The sequence below is a fragment of the Tenrec ecaudatus genome, chromosome 3, assembly GCF_050624435.1.
Source record: "Tenrec ecaudatus isolate mTenEca1 chromosome 3, mTenEca1.hap1, whole genome shotgun sequence".
In the NCBI taxonomy this organism is placed as follows: Eukaryota; Metazoa; Chordata; class Mammalia; order Afrosoricida; family Tenrecidae; genus Tenrec; species Tenrec ecaudatus.
Genome location: NC_134532.1, coordinates 134,932,020 through 134,959,247, shown reverse-complemented (window position 1 = coordinate 134,959,247; position 27,228 = coordinate 134,932,020). Strand labels below are relative to the sequence as shown.

General features: G+C 42.6%; 1 protein-coding gene across 2 annotated transcripts; it reads left to right on the top strand.

Moving 5' to 3' along the window:
* Window positions 1–5,531: 5,531 nt before the first annotated feature.
* On the top strand, window positions 5,532–25,396 carry MEPE (matrix extracellular phosphoglycoprotein). Of its 2 annotated transcripts, XM_075544888.1 has the most exons (5): window positions 5,532–5,730; window positions 7,401–7,467; window positions 11,659–11,712; window positions 13,405–13,497; window positions 23,426–25,396. In XM_075544888.1, the coding sequence occupies exons 1-5, from the start codon at window positions 5,609–5,611 to the stop codon at window positions 24,851–24,853; spliced, it is 1,764 nt and encodes a 587-aa protein (XP_075401003.1). In that variant the 5' UTR covers window positions 5,532–5,608; the 3' UTR covers window positions 24,854–25,396. The 2 variants fall into 2 exon arrangements, with proteins under 2 accessions (XP_075401003.1, XP_075401004.1); XM_075544889.1 differs by lacking the exon at window positions 11,659–11,712.
* The last annotated feature ends 1,832 nt before the right edge of the window (window positions 25,397–27,228 follow it).

The window sequence follows — 27,228 nt, the reverse complement described above, 5'->3', positions numbered from 1 at the left end:
CTCACACCACCCAACTTAGTTAGATAAATGTAGAGACTTATAACCTTTATATAGGGCTCTAGTCTTTTTATTTTGTTCTCAATTACTATGTAAAATTATGGCAACGTTTTTGTACACAAATGCATTTAAAATTCTTACATTGAGTATGTAAAGTTCAAACCTATTCAAAGGACAAGTGTTCAGAAGGCGAGAGGAAAAGCTTCTGTATTCAAATAACTTTAGCAAATTCTCATTCATTTCATTTACTGTTTTAAAAGTAAGTTTCTTCTCTGTAAATGTCCACCCTGAACACTCTTCTCCTTTTTTTTCCTGACTTTTGTCAATTACAGGTTCTAAATTTAAGACTTAAGATGAATTTTTTTAAAGCTTTGAGTTCATGTTAGTTTGGAGAGTATATATATTTAGCAACTGCCAGTAAGACTATAATGAAGTCAACATTTTGTTTTATTTTCCTATTACTTTTCTCTTTGAAGAATCCAAGTTTCTCTAGATTAGAAATGACCATTCCCATCACTTAAATGAAAGGCAATCTCATGTTCACACTACACTAAAATTCTTTTGAAAGAAAGAAGAACGCTAGAAAAAATACTTTTGAAGAATATCTGAAACTATTTATAAAATTATAGCTATGAAAAAAAAACACCAGCTAATTCGTGAGTGTATACAAGATTCCTACTCCTTTACCTGAATCATGAAAAGTACAAGTAGTTTATATTGAAGACTGAGATAAAGGTTAAATTTACTAATTGTTCTAGACATTACTGACTTACTCAATGCTTTGATAGAGAAGTTAAAGTTTAAAATGAACGGTTTGTGTTATCCCTACCTGTGTAGTGGTACTTGTTATGTGTTGTCAAGACACATCTTTTGACTCACAATGACCCTTTAGAATAAAGTAGAAGTGCCCCATAACCTTTTCTAGGGTTTGATCTCTATGGGCATGCATCCGAGTTCTCATATGCATGTGAAAGTTGGACACTGAAGAAGGAAGACCTCAGAACCAATGCATTTGAGGGATGGTACTGACAAAGAATATTAAAGGTACCACGGGCTGCTGAAAGAACAAACGTCTGTCTTGGAAGAAGTACGGTCAGAATGCTTTTTGGAGACAAGAATAGTGAGCCTTTGTCTCACACACTTTGAACATCTTGTCAGGAGAGATCAGTCCCTGCAGAAGGACATCATGCTTGGTAAAGGATCAGGGCAGCAAAAGAGAGCAAGACCTTCAACAAGACGAATTGACAAAGTGACTGCACTGATGAGCTCAAACATTAGAATAATTGAGAGGACAGCATAGGACTGGCCAGAGTCCCACTCTCTGGTGTGTAGGGTCACTATGGGTCAGAACTGACTGGATAGCACTTAACAACAAGAGTCTTTATGGGAATAGATTGCCGGGTCTTTTCTGCAACGGAGCTTCTGACAGGTTAAACCCGCTGGCACTTGACTGTTTATTTCACTACCTTCTTAGATCACTTTATACTTCAGTTAAGCCTAATGAGTTGACTAAACTCTCTTAAATGCTGTCCTCCATTCTTTATTTGTCTTTTAATCTTTTGTCATAGAAACTGTTAGTCCTTTGGATTTTGCTGAAATTCTTATCCTGGATATTTATGATGGCCATACCATCGCATTCCCTTAAATTTCACCTCTATGACACCTCTCAGTATCCCATGGCGTCCCTCCTTACAATGTACACCAGGTAAGAAGACTCATTGTAAAATCAAGCAGACAGCCAAAGGGATGTCATCCAAATATCAGAGAAGGGGAGGTGGGGTGGGTAGCTATTATTCATTTATCATTTAATTTTAATATCAAGTACTGGGATAAACTTCTCAGAGACATGTTTAAAATGTAATGTTTATCCTGACTTTATGAGGCAGTAAGGTATAGCAGTTTCAAAACCTCATTTTGGAGATCAATCACCTGATTTTAAGTTCTGGCTCTGCATGTGATGCTGAGCAAGTCGTGTCTCCTATCACGAACATCCAGATGATAGTAATAGTATCTACTATATCACATTGCTGTAAGGATTAAATGAGTTCATGCATTGCTCTTAGGACTGTGCTTGGCTCATAGGTACCATTCAAGAGAAGATTAGCTTATTGCTATCGTCACCATTTTCAGATGGAGAAGCTGCGAGGTAGCAGAATAGGGGGTTTGCCCCTCTCCATACCTAAAGGTCCCCTACAGGAGGTTGGAAGCCAATGAGGGGAAGGGGCATGTGCCAATTCAAGCCTGAGCCAGGTGGGCGGTACACCTAGGTGGGCTCTCCACTTGGGTTGGCCCAAACTAGACCAGGTAGGCTTAATTCAGTCAATGGAGTCCACCAGTACCGTCGCCCACATCTCCCAGCTGAAGGTCCTAATGGCAGGAACCTGGAGACCATTTTTCTGCTCCACGTGTGAGTGTGCAGTCTCATGAGGTGGCCTGGGAAGCGTCAGATGATATGCAGCATTTAGATAAAACAAAAATAGGATTCAGTTTGAACAAGACACTATTCTCTCGATCAAAATTGTCCAACTTTTCTCAATCAGAATAATTGTTTTTGCTGGGTTGGGTTGGTTTGCCTTTTGCCTTCCTTGATCTACCATTTTCTGAGTGGGAAGAACTAGGAGTTTGCCCTCAAATCTCATCTAACAGTGATCGTCTGTTAGAATTATGTTACTGTAGGTAGCTCTCACACTTCGCATGCATTAAATAATTCTTTAAAATCTTTTTTATACTTTCACACATAATTCTAAAGTATATAATTCTTCTAGAAATTAGAGATTTTTACACTCAGTGCAATCTCCCCAACTATTGCAATCATGATTAAGGTAAGGAAACAGAGCAAAGTGGTAAATAGGGAATTGCTTTTAAAAAGTTAATTTCAACACGGTTGTTCAATATGCTATCACACTGAGGACGTGCAATAGTTAGGGTATGTGTCAATTTGTCCGGGTCAGGATTCTCAGTCTGGCAGCTGGAGTCTCCCCTATGAGATGCTCTAATATAATGTAATCAACTCCATGACAGGATCTATTATGAGCTGTTGGGAAATTAAGGAGAAGTGCTACCCCTTGATCAGGTCACATGCAATTGGAAGTTTCATAGTAGGTGAGAAAGTCAATGTTTTAAATGACCGTGAAACTCATGCCTAAACCAACAGCTCAACTCAACTCCCTGCCATTGAGTCCACCCCAACCCTATAGGACAGGGGGGAACTGCCCCCATGGGTTTCTGAGACTGCAACTCTGTACGGAAGTAGAAAGTCTCATATTGTAGTCAAGGAGCAGCTGGTGGTTTCAAATTGCCGACCTGGAGATTAGCAGCCCAAGACACCACCAAAGCGCCTTGCTGTCCAACCCAGATGCCTAACAGTTCCCCCTCAGATCCTGCTTCAGAAGGAGTGATTTACCTTAGGTCAGTAAAAGGTAAGACCCTTCTTTTAGGTGCACAGGGAAGAATTTTGGCGTTCTCCTTCATCGTAATTTCTTCTAGCTGTCATATCTCATTTGCCAGAAAAGTCTTATTGGCTTTACACTCAAAATAGATTCAGAATGCAGCTACTTCTGAACATGATTATGTCTTATCATCTCCTCTGCCACCATTCTCGTCCATCTCTCTCTCTGCTTAGCGCAAAAGCTTCTGGACTGGTCCATTTCCTCTCTGTCCATGTTCAATGCCATGTTCAGAATAGATTTGTTAAAGTATAAGTTAGACCTTTAACAACATTGACTTACTAAACTTTTTGCATGCAAGGATTTGTAAAAATGTCTTCCACATATGATTGTGACCCGTGCATTCACGTCTGATCATCAGTGCTCGAAATCTTCAAGAGTCCTTCCACTAAGAGTCAACCCAAGAAACCACGCCCGCTTTCAGTTGACTCAGTTCCAACTTGTCAAGAGTCCTTTCACTAAGAGTCAACCCAAGAAACCACGCCCGCTTTCAGTTGACTCAGTTCCAACTTGTCAAGAGTCCTTCCACTAAGAGTCAACCCAAGAAACCACGCCTGCTTTCAGTTGACTCAGTTCCAACATGTGGTGTCTCGTGTGTTATGAGCACAACGTAACACAAGGGCTCCTTACCTATAATCTTTAAACAATATTTCTAAATTTTGAATGATTTACTGACATATAATTCACATATCATGCAATCGAGCAGTTTAAACATATTATAGTTGTGCAGCCATCACCACAATCAATTTTAGAATATTTTCTTCATTTTTTTAAGGTTAAGAAGTCATTTTATTGGGGACTCTTACAGCTCTAACAATCCATACATCCCTTGTGTCAAGCACATTTGTACGTAGGTTTTCTTCATTCTTGTACTCATTATTATCAGCTCTACCCTGTACCCCCACCTCCTCTGCCATCACTCTGAACTACTAATGCAATTGCGGTCTTTATAAATTTACCTATCCTGGATTTCATAAAAAGAAAAATATATGAAACTAAAGCAAAACACCAATAACAAAATAAAAGCAAGAAACCCCTTGATCAAAATGAAGAAAATATTAAAGACTAGAACAAATTTTAAATGAGTCAAAAGGAATATCAAATAAGATAAAGTGTTAAATTCTAATCTAACTACGCCTGAAATGATCCACTTTCCAGTGCACTCTGTCTGATAACAAGGCTATTGGGTCCTTGGTCTATGGTCAGAGTGGTTCACTGAGGCTGAATGGACGTGGCAAACTTGCACATGGACTTTGGGCTTCCACTCTCATCCACAGTCTTCTGCAAAGCAGGTGCCTGGAATTGCACTTGAATAGAGTTCCCTCCGCAGAGCTCCACATCTTCCATTTTTGGTGCTGCTGGATGGGTGCAGGCCACTACCTTCCTGATGAGCAGTCCCCTGCAAACCATTCACGCCACCCGGGGACCTTGCTGAGACCTCGAGGAGCTTAACTAATGCCATCTAGTACCTTTCTGGGCTCATTTCCTATTACTCCCCCCTTTATTCTGTGCTCCTCCCTGTCCTTTGACAACCAGCAGCCAGTGTCTCAGGGGCTCTGCTCCCCTCCCTTTGCCTATGGTGCTCTTTCCGTCATCATCCATGTGGTTTCAGGTCTTTATTCAGCAGTCATCGTGGACACTGTACCTGAACTTCCCTTCCAGTGTCCCTATGCCACCAAGAGTCTTGTTCCCTTCCTTGAAATACCTTTTCTTCTTAGCACCTATCATTATCTAACACTTGTTTTTTACTGTTTATCTTGCTTTTGTCTGGCTACCCCACTGGCTTTTAAATTAAGAAGACAGGAATCTGCTTGTCTTTCCCTTTCTATTTTGTTCACTGTTGCTTTCCAGTGCCTGTCACACAGTAGGCACGCAATTCATCTTTGCAAAACGTTGCTGAATTTCATTCAGAGAAAATTATAAACTTTCTACATTGTGAAATGGCTTCTATTCATAAATGTATTAGTATATTCAGTCAGACCTGATTAATAGTTCTGGAATTCTATTATCTGACAACACGGTGTGCGAGCAGAGGTATTTATATTTTCTGTTTATCCCACTTGCTGGAACATTTGATAGCAGCTTTCTACCACAAAACATTTTTAGATTAAAATGACTTGGCTCCCTATGGTTATCTGTGCCTTCTGGTAACAAATTGTTGGCTGATGCTCAGAGCTGATGCTGATTGGCCATGGGGAACTCTAACAAACTTTAAATTTCTGAAAAATACCCTAAGACGCTTACTGCTGAAGAAGAATTCAGGTAGTCTGAAGGTCAACGAGCCCAGGTAATATGACTCTTTCAATGCTCTTGAAAGTAACTATCTTTATAACATCTTTTACTTTGCCAAGATGCTTGCTATTTGCTAGAGATACTAGCATTCTTTTTTTTAACAAATACAATTAAGATGTTCTACCGTGAGCAAACTGTGTCCTACTGAAGGCTGTGTTTTATGAGCCTGGGAAGTATGTGATGAAGCTATAGAGATCATCATTTGAAGCTGATAATTTGGTAACAACTTTCCTTTTCTTTGACATCAGCACTGTCAAGCTCTCAAGCTCACGTTCTCTGATTTTACTCTATCCTTATGCATACTAACTAGAAGATAAAGGATTTGATCACAGCCATACTTTGAAATCTCATCTGTCCTGGTTTATAAAATCCTTGGAAGGTTGAATTATAGCTAGAATTATTAAATATGCCCTTTAGATTATTCTAATATGAAAATAATCAATGATTTTAGAATATTCAAAAGACTATTTAAAAGCTTTAGAATATTAGAAAATTGTATTTGTTTCCCTAAATAGGTCTTTTTCATCTTATAATGTTTAAAGACACTATAATAATGCTTAGGATATTTTTTTCCAGGAAAAGTTGTCTCTTTCCTAAGTCATCTACAAAAGTGGCATAATTTTAAAATTTTTTCAGTAGTTATATTTGTGTGGCAGTTAGTGGAATACTTGATCAACACCAAAATTAGCCAAGACTACATTGACTTTCTTTTTTTCCCTCAATACAATGGCTATTTACCTTAAGAGAGCCCTACAACCTACTTGTGAATTTACCAAGAATAGACATGCACCTTTATGCAAAAGCAAATGTGCCGCCAACATTATTTTGTTGAGTTATAAGTGATAAAATATTATTTACTTTTAAATCAACTACCAATAGATTTCTCTGTAATAAAATAAAAGATTGGAAACTTAGTCATGATAGTGCCAGTTCTTGATCAAGAACACTGACTCCATAGCTCTATTGCCTAATCCTGGTTTGGCTGCTTAATATCAATGAGATAAAGAGGAAGTTATCCAACCTTCTGTGCTTATTTACAAATGTATAAAAATAAGTTTTGTATAAAACCTCATAGGATTGTTGTGAGATTGAAATAACGGAATATGCATGCATTCAAAAAAACATACCTAGCTTATTTAAGTATTCAATGAATGTTAGCTATTATTATAAGATTGCATAATCACTTTACCTTGCAGTCCATGAATAACTAATGATTCATATATTAATAAATCTGATGACATGCGCTGGCCTACCAGCCTGGAGCTGACAAAATTTCCTTCCTCAGAGTGTTGTCTGCTACCCAGACAGATTTGTTTTAAGAGTCTATTGTGATTCTTTAATGACATTATGTATTATACAAATAATTAAACAACACTTTCTGAAGAGAAGTAGAGAAAGTTAGAAACAGCAATGACCCACTGATGTCATTGTTTTAATGACATTGAACTCTTTTTTATTCCACATGGAGATAGCTAAATCTGTGAAAGCTCTTAGATCACAGGAGCTGCCTTTGGGTTTAAATAAACATAAATTATGCATAGGTTTTTTATTTAAAAAAGGAAATGAACTACTAGTGGGAAAGATGTTTATTATACTTTTGTGCTTTATTTCTGCTGTTTATAATTGATATTGCTTTAGGGTAAACTATTATTGTCTCTTTTCCAGAGATTCTCAAAAGATGCAGCTCATCTGTTTGGGAATGTTCCTTTTCAGTCTGGCCTGGGCAGCACCAGTAAGCATTTATAAATTCATTTAAGCATCATCTAACCTCCTGTCTCACTTTCTTTTAACTAATGTTAAGTTAGAAGCATTTTTACCTAGTTGAAAACCAAAGACCAAGTAAATAGAAAGCACTCCACACTTAACCCTAAGGCCATCCACAAAAGAGGTTTTTAATGACCATTTGCTGAATTAAGAGATATTGCTACAGTACCTTTGAAGCAACCTAAGATCAGATATCATTGAGAAAACCAGAGGACAAGGGTTTCAAATATACTGACACCAATGACTAATATTCAGGAGCTTGTGTTGTAACATATCAAGAGAATATATATATATGGAGTTGAATTGAATAAAGGCTAAATGACTAGATTTCATAAATGCATGGCAAGACATAGAACAGAGATGTTTTCTGTAATTCGTGCAACATTCCAATACTGCAGGATCTTGTTAATGATTTTTCCGTCATCAACAAATCTAAAATGAGAAGAATGTTTCCTAAGTGTAACCTAAATAAAACTTCTATCCTCTTGAGTCTTTCTTCCTCTCTGACTCATCCAGAAGAGTACTCAGGATGTGACAAAATTATCTTGTGAAAATGCTGAGCATTACACATATTTTCTGCAATGCAGACATGGGGCTAATTAGATAGTGTCTGAGAAGCTTCCTAACTTCTCAAAGTAACCCTTTCAGTTGACAAACCGTGCAAGGCACCTGTCTTTGAAGAAGTTCTTAAATATAGGTCCTGAGCGGGTGGGTGACCAGTTAGGTAGCCAGGCTGACCAGGATGAGGCCAGCAGAAGTGGGGGAAGATGTCTCCGGATGCTCTCACATTCCAGCGAGGGCTCCTCTGCTTCCAACATCCAACTGCCAGGCCAAAGGCAGCTGAGAAAAGCTGAGGCAGGCTGGAGGAAAGGCAGATGGGGCTGAGTCCGCCCAGTACAACTAGCCCAGATGGGTTTATTTTGAGCATCATTTCCCAAAGGAGCAGCTGGAGCGGTGTTCTCTGACCATGTTCCAGTAAATGTGTTCTGTCAACATCGAGCCCTTGACCGCTGGTCCAAAGAGGGTGTCAGCAATCCTCCCCAGAGGGAGACAATGCCATCTCAATTACAGACTCACGTTCAAGCACGAGCTGTGGGGAGAAAGGAGAGAAGAATATTTCAAATTAAAGAGGCCAAGCAAAGACACTGAGGCAACATTTGGAACTGCAAATGGCTGGTACTGTGTTTCAGACACCAGGGGTCTAAATTCCTTAATAATGATTGGTGGCATTAGAAATGAGCAAATAATGAGTCACTTATATATGTCTGGGAGTTATAACCCAAAATGAAAGCAATTCAGCATAGGATAAAATAAAAGCTTATTACTGAGCCATGCAATCAATTGATGATTTGCTCAAAAGGATTTTATTTTAAGATGCAATCATTTATGAGCTAACTACAGTATGGTATTTAGATATTCTGTAATATATATCATTAAGTATATTTTAATACATATATAAATGTTACACACACAATGGGACTTGAAAGCGGAATGGAATTAAAAGGGTGGTGGAGCTTTTCCATGAAACTTTTTGAAGGGCCTCTCATGTGTGGTCTATAGGAAAACACCTGATCCCATGACTGTTTCTTTCTTCATATCCACCCATTTCCTCCTAAAGTTTTCATATTCCTGTGTGCCCATTTTTGAAATACTTTAATTGATTCCGTACTTAAAAGTATATATCCAGTGGTCTGATTTATATGTGCAAGACCTTTTAGCATAAGTAAGAAATGCAATACAGAAAGAAATGATAAACCATAGCTCGAGGTATGTAATATACACTACAGGGACATTGCCTTCTATTACTAAATCGGCTTTTGTTTCTTCACATATCAGGCCACTTTAATAATTTACCATTTTAATCCTGGAACGACACAACTGAAAATTTAGGCTAAGTGTCTTCTCTACTTTTATTCCTACCACTAGTTTTGCTTGCTTTCTTCTCCTGCCCCTCCCAGAGGGTGCGTTAAGGGACTCAAATGAGGATGTGCACTCAGAAACTGGAGAGGGTGACACAGACCTAAGCGGCGTTGGCAAACAAGTCTCGCTAGTGAGAGGGTCTTGGGAGGTACTTTGATTGAATTTTGAGTTTCTATTTTTAATATACTCTTACCAGTATCACTCCAGTTAGGAGAACAGAGCCATGGCAGTATAAAGATGTGGGGAGATCAGCGATTTAGAGACTGTGTGTAGGACAGAGGACAAAGCTAGGGTTTGAGGCAACTCAAAGACTCGTGACAGGGAATGACTACCACCCTTAGGGCTGGCAGACCAAGGAGAGAAGTGGGTGCTCTGGATAGGGAGCCGCCGCTGGAAAAACCACAGAGGAGGTGCATCCAATTATGAGGGGTGTGGCTTCAAAGAGAAGAAAGGAGGATTTGCCTTTCTCCTCTGGCCGCCATTGAGCTCCCATCCGCCAATCAACCGCAGACCTAAGTTAGACAGATGGTAAAGGCACGTGGGGAATGTCGCTTGTAAAGTCAGTACAGAGCGAGCAGAAACACAGGAAGTGGCCCTCAGAACAAGCAGGATATGACTAATATTTAACTGTAAAAAGCAATCTCTCTGGATAAGCAAAGTACAGAACTTTTAAGTTTATTTAGGAAGAAGACTGTAGGTCGATAAGGCAGGCTTATACTGTTTACTTCCTTGTTTAATCTTCCCCTGGAGAGCTTCCCTCTCTTAGATAACTACACCCCCAGCATCAGTGCTTTATCGCAGTAACAAATGCGTTCGAGCCCGATCCATTTGTAACCAGTCGCTCCCCTTGGCTCATCTGAGATAGCGAAGAGGTTAAAAATGAAATAGAGAAATAAAAGACCTGAGACCAAATCAAGATGTTGTCTCTCGCCCTTCTAGAGCAATCATGCACCTAAGCCTTCTCTATCTCTCCAAGTAGACCCAAGCTTAAGTCTCCAGGTTGGAAAAGCTTCCCGGTTTTATTTCATTGCTATTGTAGTCTGGGGCCTATTTCTACCTGATAGCTACACCTCATCCCCAAGCACACTCAATAAAAAGTTAACATTGTATATCAAACAAAGAGAAAGCATCTATCCAAGTTAGCTTTCCATCTGCATTTTTCTCCAGCTTGAAGGAAAATTGGACCAGCTACGTGAAAACAATCAAGTCCAATCTCCAGGTGCAGTTCTGCCCCTGATATGCAGGACCATGGTTTTATACTTACTGGGTCATTGAGCATCATCACCTAATTCAATACAGCAATTACTAGATTTATATAATCAGCCTGCCCTCCAGCTGTCACTTTGTCATACTGAGGCGGTGTGCATGTTGCAGTAATACTGGCAAGCAGGCCACCAGTTTTCCAAAGAACACCAAGACCACTCATGGTGGACAGGTATCTGTGGAGCTCCCGGACTGAAACAGTTTAGGAAGAAATGCTTAAGATCTGCTTCCAACAATCAGCCAATGAGACCCTCGGGTTATAACACAATATTGTCTGGTCCAGTGCTACAAAGATGAGCCCCCAAGCTTAGAAGACACTACACAGCGGATGAAATTATGGACGCAAGCTTGCCAACAAGGATGGGGCTGTCACAGACTGAGCAACAGATCACTGAGAGCATACGAGACCACCATGGGTCAGAGGCAACTCCACCGTGACTGACAGCTATCACTGAACTCGGATTTTACTTCCTGCATAGTGATCAACGGCCCCTCAAGCTGCCTGTGGTACCTTCTTTTTCGGTGAATGCCAACAACATCAGAGCTCGATGATCCAGAGTGTATTTTCCCCTCCCATCCCCAAATCTTACAGCCTCCCCAACTCCTCCCTGCCATTACCAAAGAGTCATGTAGAGTAGTTTTCCCCAGCAGCTCAATTGGAGAAGATGTAGCCTTCTGTGTTCAGAAAGATGTCCACCTTGGGAATTCTACTCTGTCCTATAGGGCTGTGACAAGCGTGGTATCCAGGGCACAGCAATGGGTTGAAGGGAAGGGGAGAGAAGCTGGCGCCCTCTCTCGTGTCATCCTGAAAGAGACACTACTGTGATGCATGTACCCCGTTTCTTCTGGACAGGATGGTTTTCACATTTAATAATAATGCCACCTAGACACAAAAATAAATGACACCATGGTTGTCTGAAGAAATGAAGGAGTCCATGTTCCAATTGGTGAAGTTTTATTTCTTGTTTTCTTTCAGACCTTTCAACCACAGTCTGAGAAAACTAAGCAAGGCTGTGTGGAAGAAGAGAAGGTAAACAGAATGATTCTTCACAAATAACTCTATTTCAGCTCTGGAAGGAAAAAAGAAAGTCAATATGAGAAAGATCTAACTCCTAACATATCCCGAGGTATTTAAAGTGGAACTGCAAAGTTATAGTTAAGACGTTATTTTTTAAAGTTTTTGTTGTCAGAGAATTCATGTATCATATAACTGGAGGAGCTCTGGTAGCATAGTGGTTACCACCAGCTACGGTGACCTGCTAACCCCACGCCAGCAGTTCGAAATGACCAGCTGCCCTGTGGGAGGAAGCTGGGGTTTTTTACTCCCTTGAAGATTTACAGTCTTGGAACCTCACAGAGACAGTTCTACCCGGCCCTATAATGTTGACGAGTTGGCATCAACTCGATAGCGGTGAGATTGGGATCATACAATTCAATAATTCAGTCGTAAATCAGAAGAGTGTGCAATCGTCACTCAATTAAGTTTAGAGCAAAATGCAGCACAATATTTGCAATTCCTAGTTCATTGGGTATTTCACAGAAGGCATGGCCAAAAAGTTGGAAAAATTCTGAATTTTGTGACTCTTCCATTTGATCGCCTCCTTCGAGGGAAACCATGGTTTGCTATACAATTTTCAGTGCGCAAGAATTCTGGAACATCATCACCAGCAACCCCTATGTTCCCACATGTGCACGCGGGAATGAACGGACGAATGGGGGAGCGGAAAGAGAACATGGCTGGGGGTCTTCATGGGAGTCCTGTTAGCGTGGGGTTTGTTTTCTGAGGCCGCCAGAAAGTGCAGACAAATATCCTGGGCTTTCCATTGTCACAGATTGCAGCTTACTAGTGCCTCCCCCATCTCTCCTGGCAATCTCGGAAAAGTTGGTTTTAAGAACTAACAATCTTGTGTTCTCTGTCTCAGCTAAAAATTACAACGATAAAAAATAGCTAAATTTCCATATTCGTGCTATCAGGTTTCCCCCTTTGGCAGCAGACATGCACACCCACTTCTTCTACACCCCGCCCCTACTCTGAAAACCCTGCAGTTCACTTCATATCCACCGAAATTGGCAGGAGAACCATGTACCCTGGGAAGGAAAGCAGGTGACAGTCACCCTTAAGAGATGCAGTTGAGAGATGTATGCCTTCATAAGGGGCCCTGGTAGGGTAATGATTATGTGTCGAGCTGCGATCCTAAAGGCCGTCCGTTTGAAGCCACCGGGCGCGTCGTGGGAGAAAGCCACAGGGCAGTTCTCTCCTGTCCGGTCCTGTGGGTTGCTATGATTCAGCATGGACTCTGGCAGAGAGTCTGTTTTGTTTTGTTTCGTTTTTGAGAAAAGAGAGAGGAGTCCTGGGTAGTACCAATGGTTTACATGCTGGACTGCTAACTAAAAGGATGCCGGTCTGTGTCCACCCAGAGGCACCGTGGAAGAAAGGCCTGGTAGTCTACTTCGGAAAGATCCTAGCCATTGACAAACCTCGGGGGCACAGTTGAACTCTGGCACGCCTGGGTTGCTTCCAGTCCGCAGTTGCGCAACAGGCAGAAAAGGAGAGGAGGACAGGGAGAGGCCATCTTTGGAGCTAGCTAACATCCGCCCTCCTGTGGCTGTAAGCAGTACCGCCATTAGTTCCAAGCAGCATGAAGCTTGGCCGTTTTATGTATCTTGTGCAGTCCAAAAGAAATGCAGAAAACCCATTTTAATACATGTTATGTTTTTGTAGCTAACGTACAAAGGCCACCATGAGAAACATGGGTATTACGTTTTAAAGTGTGTGGACAGATCCCCTGGAAGGAAAACTCAAACTGACCTAAAGGTAAGCTGAGGCTCTCAGGAGTGTTGATTCGCATCAGAAGCCAAAGGTTCCACTTTTCCGGGGGGGAGGGGGGAGAAGGGGGGAGTGGGGGGCGGGGGGAGATGGTGGAGGAGACAGCATTTACTTTTGCTTGCCATAGGGGCTCCCCTAGTGTCTTCATCCCCTTTTCCTCCAGCTCCCCACTTCCTCCGGCCTGCTCTACAGCCCTCAGTGTTCCAGAGGGTTCCTGCCCCCCCCCCCCCAGCCCTGGTCCTGCTGCTGCAGGTGTGCCACCAGGTTACCCCTGGTTGCCCTGTCACTGCTCTGGGTTACGCTTGCTCTTTTATGGGAAGTCTTTCTGCGCATGCACTTCCAAACACTCATCCAGGGAAAGCCTAGAGGAGAGAGCACTTTGACCCAGAGGGTGAAATGCTTTCATGCCTCTGATAGGTGACCCGGGATGGCTCCGCAGAGCAAGAGGGGCGATGCTGGGAGAGCTTAGGGTGAGTGGGTTGGAAAGGGGGAACTGATTACAGGGATCCACTTGTGATCTCCTCCCTGGGAGAGGGACGACAGAGAAGGGGTGGGGGGGAGGGAGACTCCGGATAGAGCAAGATATGACAAAATAATGATGTATAAATTACAAAGGGCACATGAGGGAGGGGGGAGCGGGGAGGGAGGGGGAAAAAAAGAGGACTTGATGCAAAGGGCTTAAGAGGAGAGCAAATGCTTTGAGAATGATTGGGGCGGGGAATGTATGGATGTGCTTTATACAATTGATGTATGTATATGTATGGATTGTGATAAGAGTTGTATGAGTCCCTAATAAAATGTAAAAAGGGAAAAGAAAGAAAGAAAAGAAAATGATTAGGGCAAAGAATGTACAGATGTGCTTTATACAATTGATGTATGTATATGTATGGACTGTGATAAGAGTTGTATGAGCCCCTAATAAAACGTTTAAAAAAAAAAAAAGAGGAAGGCCCTTGTCACTGGGTGACAGTAATCCTTTCCACGCGGGTCCCTTCTTGCACATTTATTGGCCAAATAGCTGGAACGCCACTTAGAATGCCACCAGCAAAGAGACCATTTGCTTGACCAAATCGGGCTTTGTCTCCCATGGAGGCAGCAATTTCTGCTCCTAGTGCTTTTTCTCCTATTTGGTAGTCTTTACAGGGCTACATCTAATTACACAACGTTAAGACGTACACGCCTTAGCAGATCGGTGAGGGGACTTCAGGAAGCTTGTAGGAAATTCCCAGTATCTTTTATTTGGATTTTTTCCCCACAATTTTTCAAGCCATCCCTACCTACCCCTCCACCCCCAACCACCCACAATATGTCTAGCTCCTCTTGTTCTGCAAGGTACCAAGGCAGATCAAATGAACGAAATAGCATTATTGGGAAAAATAAGATATTTACAAAAATGATTATAACACAAAGTATATAAAATGCGTTCGAGTGGTACAAAAACAAAACAACAACAACATGAAAAAAGATCATTTTAGGGGCTTACAGTAACCAGAGATTACTTTCTAGCCTGGTGTTGAGGGGAAGGTACCTGATGAAAATGCTTGGGGCATAGCTGGGGTTTGAGGAGCTAGGAGTGCTGGGATGGCTATTCCATAGCCAAGTCAAGCCAGAGCCGAGGTGGGGAAATAGAAAACAGACGAGGGAGCAGCAGTCTGTCTCTGGTACATCTCACTACCATCTAGTTGATTCTGGTAATAGAAACTCCATAGGACAGAGTAGAACGGCCCCTGTGAGTTTCAGAAACTGTAATCTTTCCGGGACTAGGAAATTCATTTTTCTTTCCCTGATCAGCTGGTGGTTTCAAACGACTGACCTTGTTGTTAACAGTAAACACACAGCCCACTACTCCACCAGGGCTCCTAACTGGCACACAGAAATGAAAGGCAGCCCTCAGGGCATCCTGGGCTACAAAGTAGCCTGCTAATCCTCTCAAGGGATTGCATTGGAATTGAATTGATGGCGATGGGTTTGGTTTGTTTGGGGTTTTGGTTTTATAGTCAACCAAACGGGAAAGACTTTAATATATTTGTCCAAATATAAAAATAACTGACCATTACATACTACAGTTTAAAAGTTGTTTCATCTTTCTCTCTCTTTTTTTTTTGATTCCTGGTTCTTTAATTTTTATTTTTTTTTTAAATTGTTTCATTAGGGGCTCATACAACTCATCACAATCCGTACATACATCAGTTCTGCAAAGCACATTTGTACATTCATTGACCTCGTCATTCTCAAAACCTTTACTCTCCACGTAAGCCCCTGGCATCGGGTCTTAATTTTTTCTTCTCCCTCACCTCTCCCCTCTTCCTCATGAACACTTGGTAATTTATAAATTATTATATTGTCATATCTTGCCCTGTACCAGTGTACATCCTCTGGTCTAGCCAGACTTGCAAGGTAGAATTGGGATCATGATGGGGGTTGGGGAGAAACATTTAGGAACTAGAGGAAAGTTGTATTTTTCATCATTGCTGCATTGCATCCTAACTGACTCATCTCCTCCCCGAGACCCTTCTGCAAGGGAATGTCCAGTAGCCTACAAATGGGCTTTGGGTCGCCACTTTGCACGCCCCCCCCCTCCTCATTCACTATGGTAAGAGTTTTTGTTCTGATGATGCCTGATACCTGATGCCTTTGACACCTTGTGATCACACAGGCTGGTGTGTTTCTTCCATGTGGGCTTTGTTGCTTCTGAGCTAGATGGCTGCTTGTTTACCTTCAAGACTTTAAGACCCCCAGACACTATATCTTTTGATAGCTGGGCACTATAAGCCTTTTTAGACACATTTGCTTATGCACCCATTTGTCTTCAGCGATCGTATCATGGAGGTGAGCACACAATGATAGGATATTTTTGTTCTCTGATGCCTGATAACTGATCCCTTCGGTACCTTGTGATCACACAGGTTGGTGTGCTTCTTCCATGTGGGCTTTGTTGCTTCTGAGCTAGATGGCCACTTGTTTACCTTCAAGCTTTTAAGACCCAGATTCTACATCTTTTGATAGCCTAGCACCATCAGCTTTCTTCACCACATTTGCTTATTCACCTGCTTTGTCTTCAGCGGTTGTCAGGAAGGTGAGCATCATAGAATGTCAATTTAAGAGAAGAAAGTTCTTGCATTGAGGGAGTACTTGAGTGAAAAGCCAACGTCCTTCTGTTACCTTAATACTAAACCTATAAATATATGCACATAGATCTATTTCCCCAACCTCATATATAAATATATATGCATATATTTACATGACAATTCATAACTCTAGCAAATGACAGTTATGAGGTAGCAATGGTTTCAGTCATACAGTTTGAGAGAGCTGTCAGGTCTGATTCGGAAGAAGGTATCAGATGTCCAATCGATCTTGGCCCGAAGCAGAGCATACCCGAAGGCTATTGACTTGCACTTTATTGCTGTGCCAGGACATTCTATTGTGCGGACCACCACACACTGTGGGGACACTTGAGAAGAAGGGAACTTCCAGAACACTTCATTGTGCTCTTGCACAACTTGCACACGGATTTAGAAGCAGTTGTGAGCATGGAACAAGGGATTGGTGCATGGTGTAACATGAGGAAAAGTGTGTAACAGGGTTGTCTCCTCTCATTATACTTATTCACTTTGTAAGCTGCACAAATAATCAGAAAAGCTGGTATATATCAAGAATAAGGTGTCCTCAGGATTGGAATAAAGCTTATTAACAATGTGTGATATGCAGAGAAGGTACCTTGCTCGCTGAAAGTGAGGAGGACTTGAAGCACTTGCTGACAAGGACCAATGATTGCGGCCTTCAGTGTGGATTACAATTATGTGGAAAGCAGACCAAATCCCTCAGAACTGAACTAATAAGCAACTTCAGGATAAACGGAAAACAGGTTGAAGCTGTCAAGTGCTTTATTTTGCTTGGATCCACAATCAGTGTTCATGTAAGCAGTGGTCAAGAGATCAAAAGATGAATTGCTTTGGGTAAATATGCTGCACAAGACCTCTTTAGAGTTCTGCAAAGCAAAGATGTTACTTTGAGGACTCATGTGTCTGCCCCACACCACACGAGTTTCCATGGCTTCATTTGCATGTGGAAGTTGAATACTGAGTAAAGAAGACTGAAGAACTGATGCCTTTGGAGTGTGGGGGTGGAGATGCCTACTGAAAGTACCATCGATGACTGAAAGAACAAACAAATCTGTCTTGTAAGAAATATGGTCAGAGTCCTCCTTAGAGGCAAGGATGATGAGACTTCATCCTACATACCTTGGACATGTTGTCAGGAGACACTACTTCCTGGAGAAGGGTACCATCCTTGGTGAAGTGGAGGGGCAGTGAAAAGAGGAAGATCCTCATGCAGATGGACTGACACCACGGCTGCAACAGTGGGCTCCAGCATGGGAGCACTTGTGAGGATGATGCAGGACTGGGTGGTGTGCAGCTGACCACTTGCTATGGACTGGAACTGACCCGATGGCCCCTAACAACAACCAATCTCCTTGTGGAGTTTCCACACTCCATTAAGCCATATTATTATTGCTTTGTGTGCTCTCAAGTCCATTCCAATCAGAGTGACCTGATAAGACTGACAAGCACTGCCCTGGAGGCTTTCCTAGGCTGACGTCTCTACGGCAGCAAGTTGAAGGACTTTCTCCCATGGATGGACCGGTGAGTTCAAAGTGACAACTTTCCGTTGACAGTTGGAGATCAGTAGAAGCGGGGGGGAGGGGGGAAATCAAATAAAACATCCCACTTTAAGGCAGAGAGAAGAAGGAAATTATTCTTAAAAAACTAAGAAAGAATTACTTTAATTTCTTTATTTTTTCTAAAGTACCAGTTTTACTCCAAAAGGATGCATGAGCAATAGAGCATTGAAATAAAGCATTCCAAGATTCAATGAGTTTAAGTAGAAGTCAAACTTTTAAAATATATAACACTATGAAGTAACTTACAATAAGTTTTCTTTCTAGAATTTTGTTTTCTATTAGCAAAATCTTACCTCTTTTCAGATACCAACCAATATAAAAGAATAGTGAATCATTATATCATAACTCCCACAAATAAATCATCTCAAATTACATTTTAATATCCTATACGTTAGCACTTTCGCAGGCTGCATATTTGTCAACTTGACAAAAGGAGAGGGCATTTTCATAAATCATTTTAACTTGAGCTTGAAGTGTAAATTAATTCAGCAATTTCCCGCTGCTCCCAACAGTTAATATGGTATGTGTGTAAGGAACTGGTGGCGGGCGGGGGGGGGGGGCGAGGTAGTGGTTATGTGTTGGGTTGCTAACTGCAAGATTAGCAGTTCAAACCTAGCAGCTGCTACTTGGGAGAAAGACAGGGAGTTCTATGTTCATAACCAGTTACTGTCTGGGGACCTCAGCGGGGGAGTTCTTCTCTGTCCTATACGGTCATCATGAGTCAGAATCAACTTGGTGCAGCGAGTGAGTACAAAAGCAGGTGCCATCCAAATGGAACAGGATTCTTACCTTGGGGCACAAAGAAAAGACAGAAAATCTAATCAAAATCCACTTTAGAGAACATCGTTTCCAAGCCCCTAGCTTCCGGGACTCATGAGCAGAGGGGGTCATCCAGTCGGAGAGGGACCCAGGCTTAGACTGTCTGCATCACCTAAGGTTAGAGAATAACAGAGACAGGGAGAAGAGCTGTGCGTACTGTACTGAAAGGAAAAGCGTCAGCATTATATTAGACAGGAGTTAACATTCTGTTAGGAAAGAAACTATCATTTAATAAAGGGTTTTCTACACTTCTGTGGGAAAGGATGGTTACTACCATGTATATGGTAGGGGGCTTTGGTGTCATAACGGGTTATCTGTGGGGCTGCTAACCACAAGTCAGTGACTCCTACTAGCCACTTCTCTGGAGAAAGATGAGGTTTTCTGCTCCCATAAAAATGTGTCACCTCAGAAGCCCACAGGAGCAGTTACTCCGTCACTATAAGTTGGAATCAGCTCAATGGCAGGGCATGAGGTCATTAATATGAGTTACTAGGTAGTGCACACAGTTAAAATGCTTGGCTGCCAAGCAAAAGGTTGGAGATTCAATCTTATCTAGAGTCATCGCAGAAAAGAAGAGTCCGGCAAACTATTTTAGAAAAGGCAGCCACTGAAAATCTTATATAGCAGAATTCTACTCTGACCCACAGGCCACTACAAATGAGTTGATCTGAGGGCAATTGATCTGTCATTTGCATGTACACAGTACATGATCAGGGTCCTTGGTGGGGCGGTGGGTTAGGTATCGGACTTCTCATTGCAAGGTCAGGAGTTGCAACACACCAGTTGCTGCTCCTTGGGAGAAAGCTGAGGCTTTCTGCTCTGGTTGGATTTCCAGTCTGGGAAACCCAACATATGGTCACTGTGAGTCAGAATCGACATGCTGGCTGTGGATTTGTTGCTTGGGTTGGTATTTTGTGAAAGATACTGTGGTAGAAGACTTACATTTGTCATTTGACCAAATGAATTTTTAAAACTCTCCATGGTAGGTTCCTTCTTCATTTATTTTACAGCTAAAAAAACAGACTCGGTGAAATCAAATAAGGCCACCAAGACCATATATCACACAGTGAGAGAATTGAGCAAGAAAGAAACTCGTGGTTCTTTCCAAGGGTCCTGGGGGTGTGGGTGGTTACAAATTGGGCAAGACAGTGGTTCTGGGAGTCTTGGGGATTCAAACGGGCAGTGTTTTTCTTCAGGGCCGCAGTGTGTCAAACCGACTCAACGGCAGTGAGTCTGGTATTCTTTCCAAAGCACAACTATTTTTCAATGAGTATTTGCTTGAGGAGTCAAGAGAGACCCATTGGCAACTCCTGTCTGTTACTTCACCGGGATTATTATTTAGGATCTGAATTGTTAAGTATCCAACTTTCCCAAGATCCTGGTTCTTCCTATCTCCTTTTTTCTATCTTTCCTACACACTTGTGCCATAAGTATGAGCCTCCAGCTGGTTGTTCTTTTTCTATCTACTGGGAGCTTCCATTCATGATCACCAATTTAATCAACACATCAAAGACAATATCCACATGCTCACCAGAAGTTGGCAGCCTGAAGTGGTGACCCCAAGATGCAAGACAACACTCATCTGCATGACTATAGATCATGGCCAAGGCGAGGGAGCTAATCAGATGCTTCGTGCCCCCATAAGTGCCCAGGGCCAATTTGGAGCCCCACAGGTAAAGGGTTCACATGGTTGGGGGACAACAGTATCTTAACAGTAGTGAATGGCAAGTGCCAACCTGAACAAGAGAAGACATACAGAGCATTTGGAAGAGAGCAAAACCATTCCAAATCTTGGAAAAGGACAGAGGAAATAAATGTTGTCACTGAGAGATAGGAATGCTAGTTACAAGAAAAGATTTTAAAAGGGAAGATTCGACAGAACAGTATTTTCAACAAGGGGCTCATTGACCATAGGTCAAGAAACTGTGGAAGTGATTTAAGGCTTTGAAAGAACTTACCTGGGCGATTCCTGAGAGGCCTCAAATTTCCATCTCTAACTTGATGTTGTTTTTTTCAGTCAGGTTTTTTCTTCCTTCCTCATTGGCGTGACCAAGTTGAAGGTCATTCTCTTGTCCTTCTCATTTTGGCAGGTTCATCTTTCAGTCCATTGTCATTACTAAGCCCCCTTCAAACCAACAAAGGGGGGTTGGAGGTTTTTCTTTTTTTCCTTCATTTGTGATTTTTGTCCTTTAACCAAAGCCTGGTCCACATACGTCTATGTCATTCCTGGACAATGTAACCATCTCCATCACTGTCCTTCCATTCCTGTCACTCTGAATTCCTGTTTTGGATTTAGTGAGGCTCTTGCATTATTAACTCTTTGTTCTCTACAAGACACGCCCTAATGCTGTGTCCTGGCTCACCAAGTTGTACACGTTTCAGACATACTCTATATGTGTGACGGTTCCAAGTAGACATAACATCTCTGTCCCCCTTCACTAATGACTCTTACAGGCTCTTACAATACGCTTACAGGCTCATCAACTCTGCCGCTCAGTAAATAACCAGGTTGTACCGCCCAGTCCAGTTTATTCTATGTCCTGGTCCCACAATAAATACTGCATACTTCTTATTATTCACTAGCTTAAAGAGTAAAGGGGTTTCAGTCTTTAATTTGCCTTAAAAACTTGGGGTCAGGAGAAAGTATGATAGTTTCTTTTCTTCCTCAATAGCTCTTGCCCATCAAATGAAGAAGAAAGCAGAAATCAACTTAAACTCAACCTGTTGAATTATTTAAACTTAATCTTGTTGGTGCCATTGTTAAAAGGATCAGATGTTGACCAGAAGATTGGCAGTTCAGATCCACCAGCTCCTCCATGGGAGGAAAACATGGCAGCCTGCTCTGTATAGATTTACAAGCTTGAAAACCCCATGGGGGCAGTTCTACTCTCTAAATGGGAGTTGACTACATGACAATAGGTATTGGGGAGGTTTTCTTACAGATAGAGTCCTGAGGGAGAACAAATGGTTAGCGTAATTTACTAAAAGGTTTGAAATCTGAGTCCACCCAGAGGTGCCTTGGAAGAACGGCCTAGTGACTGACTCACAAAATCTCGGCCATGGAACAGGCCTTTGGAGCACAACCCGATGGTGACACACATTGGTTCATTGAGCAAACCCTGGGGACATGGGTTCCCTATGAGTTGCCATCAGATCAATAGAAACTGGTCTTTGCTTACTTTGTGAGTGGATTCCATGTGGCCCTAGCATATGTGGCCCATCGACATTTCTTTTTGTTGAATCTGCTCACTCCTCTGTTGTGACTCCCTTCAGAAAGTTCCTGAGCAGACTCAGAGACTCAGATACATATATAACTTTCTTCATGCATGGTCATCCTTTCCTCCCATTTCCCCCCACCCCAGTACACTAGTTATTTTAAAATCATGGCCTAGAGCAGTGGTTTTCAGCGGGGTAGACCACCAAGGATTCTTGGCGGCACAGCACCTGAGCGCTCACTACCTGAAAAGTTAGCAGTTAGAATTCAACCAGGGACTCATCTCTGTAAAGACTAAAACTTAATAAGGCTATGGGGCACGTCTACTGTGTCCCTGGGGTTGCGATGTGTCAAAAATTAGACTCTAAGACACCTGCAGCATCACCATCAGGTGGGAATTTGTTTGAAATGCAAACTCTAGGGTCACAGACCATTAAATGAGCAGCTCTAGGAATTGAGAGAGTTTGTCAAGCCTTTCAGACAGTTGTGATGCGTGTTAAAATTGACAACCGTTGATCAGAACTACTGGTCTGGCTTATTCTATGCCAAAAGGGCTTAAAAGGAAGTTATGAATAACTTTTGGACAACAACTGGGATTGCCAAAGATTTCTCTTTTTGAATGCTAGAAAATGACTAGGTGGCCTCTACTTGTATGCCTCCTTTTTTTTTTTTTTTTTACAAATGGGTAGGGAAACAATGGAAATAAATTCTTCCTCTAAGCAGATATATGTCATACAAGAGCTGAACAAAAGCAATAAAAGAGAGCAACTAATAGTAACTCACTATTTTCAAGTTGAGGAAGACACTCTTTAATCATGCCCTCCTTCAAACTCAATATCCAGTCTAACTTGACAGACTTATTTCCAATTCCCTTTTAAAGGATTTCTCTATCCCAGACAGGTGCTTTTATTATCCTTATATTATCTTGAAAATATTTCCTCTCTTCAAACATTTAATTAAGCTATCTACTCTTAAAATATTCTTAAATGGTTCCCTTCCACCTATCTGGATTTTACCCGTCTATCTAGCTCACTCATCTTTCTCCAGGAAATCTTTGTCCCTGCCAGGATACTCTCTACCAATAAACCTGTGTACAATTCATAGGTTTTAATTATACCCAGGTCTTGCTTTTTATTATATTAACAAGAATTGTTAAGCTTTAAATGTAACATAAAATAACTTCTGTTTTGGACTCTTAGCAGGAAGAAAGGAGCAAAGACGGGACTGCCATTCACCATCTGGGAAAAAGAAAGAAGCAAGAGCCACCTCCAGAAAAAAGCACCGAGAGCAGGAAATATGTGCCCCTTCTTGAAGCCAATGGAATCCATCAAAGCCGAAAATCTCAAACCCTCTTTGCAAACAGACAGACAGGACACGAAGACCACAGCACAAATAACACAGAGGATGTCGACGGTGACCGCGCGGTGTCCCTTCGTGCTGCATCCTCTCCAAAGAGTAGGGCAGGGACAGTAGCAGATGCTCTCCGTGAACGTGACCGAGAAGCAGAGGGTGAGGCTCACCCAGGGAAGGGCGCGCCATGGTCCCCGGGGCCAGGGGCTGTCCTTGAACTCCCACGGGAAGAAGACAAAGAGAAGAAAGGCGGGGAAGCTCCACGCCCAATTCTCAGAGGTGTTCACAATGCGGAAGCCTCCCCCAAATATGAAAAGACTCTTCAAAGAGATGCCCAAGCCCCAAATCGTCCAGTCCAAGGGGAAAACCCCCGTCACGTCCGAGACGGCACTGACTTTCTACAGCAACTGACAAAACTCAAAACTCTGCCCCGGGATTTTGAAGGCAGTGGTTCCCTGCATCTCCGACGGAGAGGGGACAAGGATGTCGGCCCTTTCAGCGGGGATGGCCAGCCTTTTGAGGACATTCCTGGTCACGGAGAAGGTCCGGACATTGGGAGAGGTGAATCTGAGAGGACGCATCCTGACAGAAGAGGCTCCCCTTACAATGAGGTCCCGGAGAAAGGGGGAGCCAGTAGAAATGCCATTGGAAGTGGGGACCCCGCTGCCCCGGGGTCCAGGGGCGCTGATGTGCGTCTGGTGAAGGAGGGCGCCGATGACATCCTGGGCCGAACCGACCTGCCGCGACTCCCTGGACAGGGGGGACACCGAGTGGACTCCGGCAGTCGGAATGCTCACGGAGGCGGAGTGGAGTTACTTTACCCCGGCGCCCCCTCAAAGGGGAAGTGCAAGGAGAACTGCAGGGACATGTCGCAAAGCACAAATGACAATGAAATTCCTAAACATGGCAAAAGCGGCACGCGAAAAGGTGCGGGGCATTCTCATCGAAACCAAGTAACCTCGAACGAAGAACAAAAACTTCCTGGTAAAAGGAAAAGTCAAGGCCCGCGTGTCTCTTCCGATCGTCGTAACGAAATCGGTTCCTACAAGGGCCCGGCTAGAGAGGAAAATCGAGTCGCACACAATGATGGGGGAAGAAGGCTTCATGCAGCAGCCCCTTGGGGGAACAATGCCGCTCGAGGAAAGGCTGCGTCAGGAGGCAATGGCTCCTGGGAACCCAGAAGACCCCACTCCAACAGAAGCCGTGACCGCAGGAGACAGGGAGACAGCAGTGAGTCATCAGAGGGTGACAGCTCGAGCTCCAGTGAAGGTGACTAGCGCAGTGACTGCCTGGTCGTCTGTGGCATGAGCGATCTCAGAGCACTTGAGAGCAGACCACAGGAGCAGAGAAGAGAGTAACCAAGACACTTTGTCACCTTGGGAGAATTTTTGGTATTTTTCTGGGCAATATCAAATGGCAAATTCTATTCAAAGGTATAGCGAATATGCTTTTTTTTTTAGCCAGAAAACATTTTACAGATTTATGGATTAAGTATGATTGAAATAGGTATCATTTTGAGTCAGAAAATGTCACAAATGCAGTGTTGCTTACTCTGTAGTCATTGCCAGAGCTGGCGTATGATAATCTGTAATTAAATGAGCTGTAGCTGTCGTTCTCAACCTGTGGGTCACGACCCTTCTGGGGGTCGACGTTTCTTCACAGGGGCCCCCTAAAACCATCGGAAAACACATATGGTTTTAGGAACTGAGACTCCGCTCCTCTCGGGTCTCCCACATGCAGATGCTGATCTGGGGCGAAAGAAGCTATTTTAACCTTCCCACTGACTTTGCTTTTTACATATACTTGTGCAAAATGTAGTAATGTAGTTTATTGTTGTTACATTAAGACTGCTGCCCATGCTACACCATGCTTCAAGACAAATTTTCATTTATTTGTCATTAGAAATAAATATTTCACAACATATAATGGCCTTGTTTTTGTGATTAATCACTATGCTTTAATTATGCTCAATTTGTAACAATGAAAATAAATTCTACACATCATATATTTACATGAAAATTCATAACAGTAGCAAATGACAGTTATGAGGTAGCATCGAAAATAATCTTGTGGTTGGGGTGACCACCACCTGAGGAAGTGCATGAAAGGGCCGCGGCAGTCGCATAGGAAAGTGGAGAACCACTGAGCTGTGGGACAATCTATTGTCTGTGGCACACCATCCCAAAGGCAGCAAGATCAATTCTCCCTCCAGCCAAGGCTAATGCTTGGGACGTTATTGCAGCTGGACACAGCTTGCGAGAATCCCGCAGTCGCGTTCCGCTTTCCACGGAGCTCCCTCTTCTCTTCTGAAGACAACTTCCTGTGGATCTTTTCATGCATTCTCCTCAGTTGCACATTGATAACTTCTTATGAGGCAACATCTTATTTCCGGAAATGAAGCCCCGTGTTATTACTTTTTAATAATCATTCTATTAGGGGCTCACACAACCCTTACCACAATCCATTCATACATCAATTGTGTAAAGCACATCTGTACATTCATTGCCCTCATCATTCTCAAAACATGTGCTCTCCACTTAAGCCGCTGGCAACAGGCCCTCATTTACCTCCCCCTCCCTCATGAGCCCTTGATAATTTATAAATTATTATTTTGTCATATCTTCTCAAGTCTATCTCCTTCCAGAGGAGACTGGGATGCAGGAGGGGCCACAGGGAGAGAGTGCAAAGGAGAAACACAAAGACAAAGGCAAGACCATCACTGATTTTAGCAGATAGTTTTCATCCTATGACCCCAAAGCATTTCACACCTGCTTTCTCCCTTGTGCTTCCGCACAGCTACATGTCCAGCTGTGGGCAGCCTAGGAACGTGTTTCTGGAACTTTGTAAAATGTTTGCTTGGAAGGGAGTCGGGGACAGTCCTTGAAGGCTTTTGTGATTAAAAAAATCATTTTATTGGGAACTCATACAACTGTTATCACGATCCATACATACATCAATTGTGTAAAGCACATTTGTACATTCGTTACGCTCATCATTCTAAAAATATTTGCTCTCCCCATAGCCCCTGGCATCAGCTCCTCATTTTCCCCCTCCATCTCCGCTCCTCCCTCCCTCATGAACCCTTGATAATTTATAAATTATTATTTTGTCATATCTTACACTGTCCTACGTCTCCCTTCACCCACTTTTCTGTTGTCCATCTCCCAGAGAAGAGGTTATATGTAGATCCTTGTAATCGGTTCCCCCTTTCTACCCTACCCTCCCTCCACCCTCCACTCTCACCATTGGTCCTGAAGGGATCATCTGTCCTGGATTCCCTGTGTTTCCATCTTCTATCTGTACCAGTGTATATCCTCTGGTCTAGCCAGACTTGTAAGGTAGAATTGGGATCATGATAGTGGGAGGGAGGAAGCACTTAGGAACTAGAGGAAAGTTGTATGTTTCATCGGTGCTACACTGCACCCTGTCTCTTCTCCTCCCTGAAACCCTTCCGTAAGGGGATGTCCAGTTGCCTTCAGATAGGCTTTGGGTCCACACTCCACACTCCCCTCCTCATTCACGATGATTTGATTTTTTTGTTCTTTGATACCTGATACCTCATCCCTTTGACACCTCGTGATCGCACTGGTGGTGATTTGCTTTTTGGAGGAACTTATACAGCCGATATACCTTCTTTCCTCTTTTCTTACTT

What these genes read in the sequence shown, in the direction of transcription:
- MEPE (XM_075544888.1), top strand. Translation starts at nt 5,609, where the DNA reads ATGCTCAGAGCTGATGCTGATTGGCCATGGGGAACTCTAACAAACTTT. An exon ending in GTCTGGCCTGGGCAGCACCA is followed by an intron (nt 7,468 to 11,658) that starts GTAAGCATTTAT and finishes GTTTTCTTTCAG; the next exon opens with ACCTTTCAACCACAGTCTGA. An exon ending in GCTGTGTGGAAGAAGAGAAG is followed by an intron (nt 11,713 to 13,404) that starts GTAAACAGAATG and finishes ATGTTTTTGTAG; the next exon opens with CTAACGTACAAAGGCCACCA.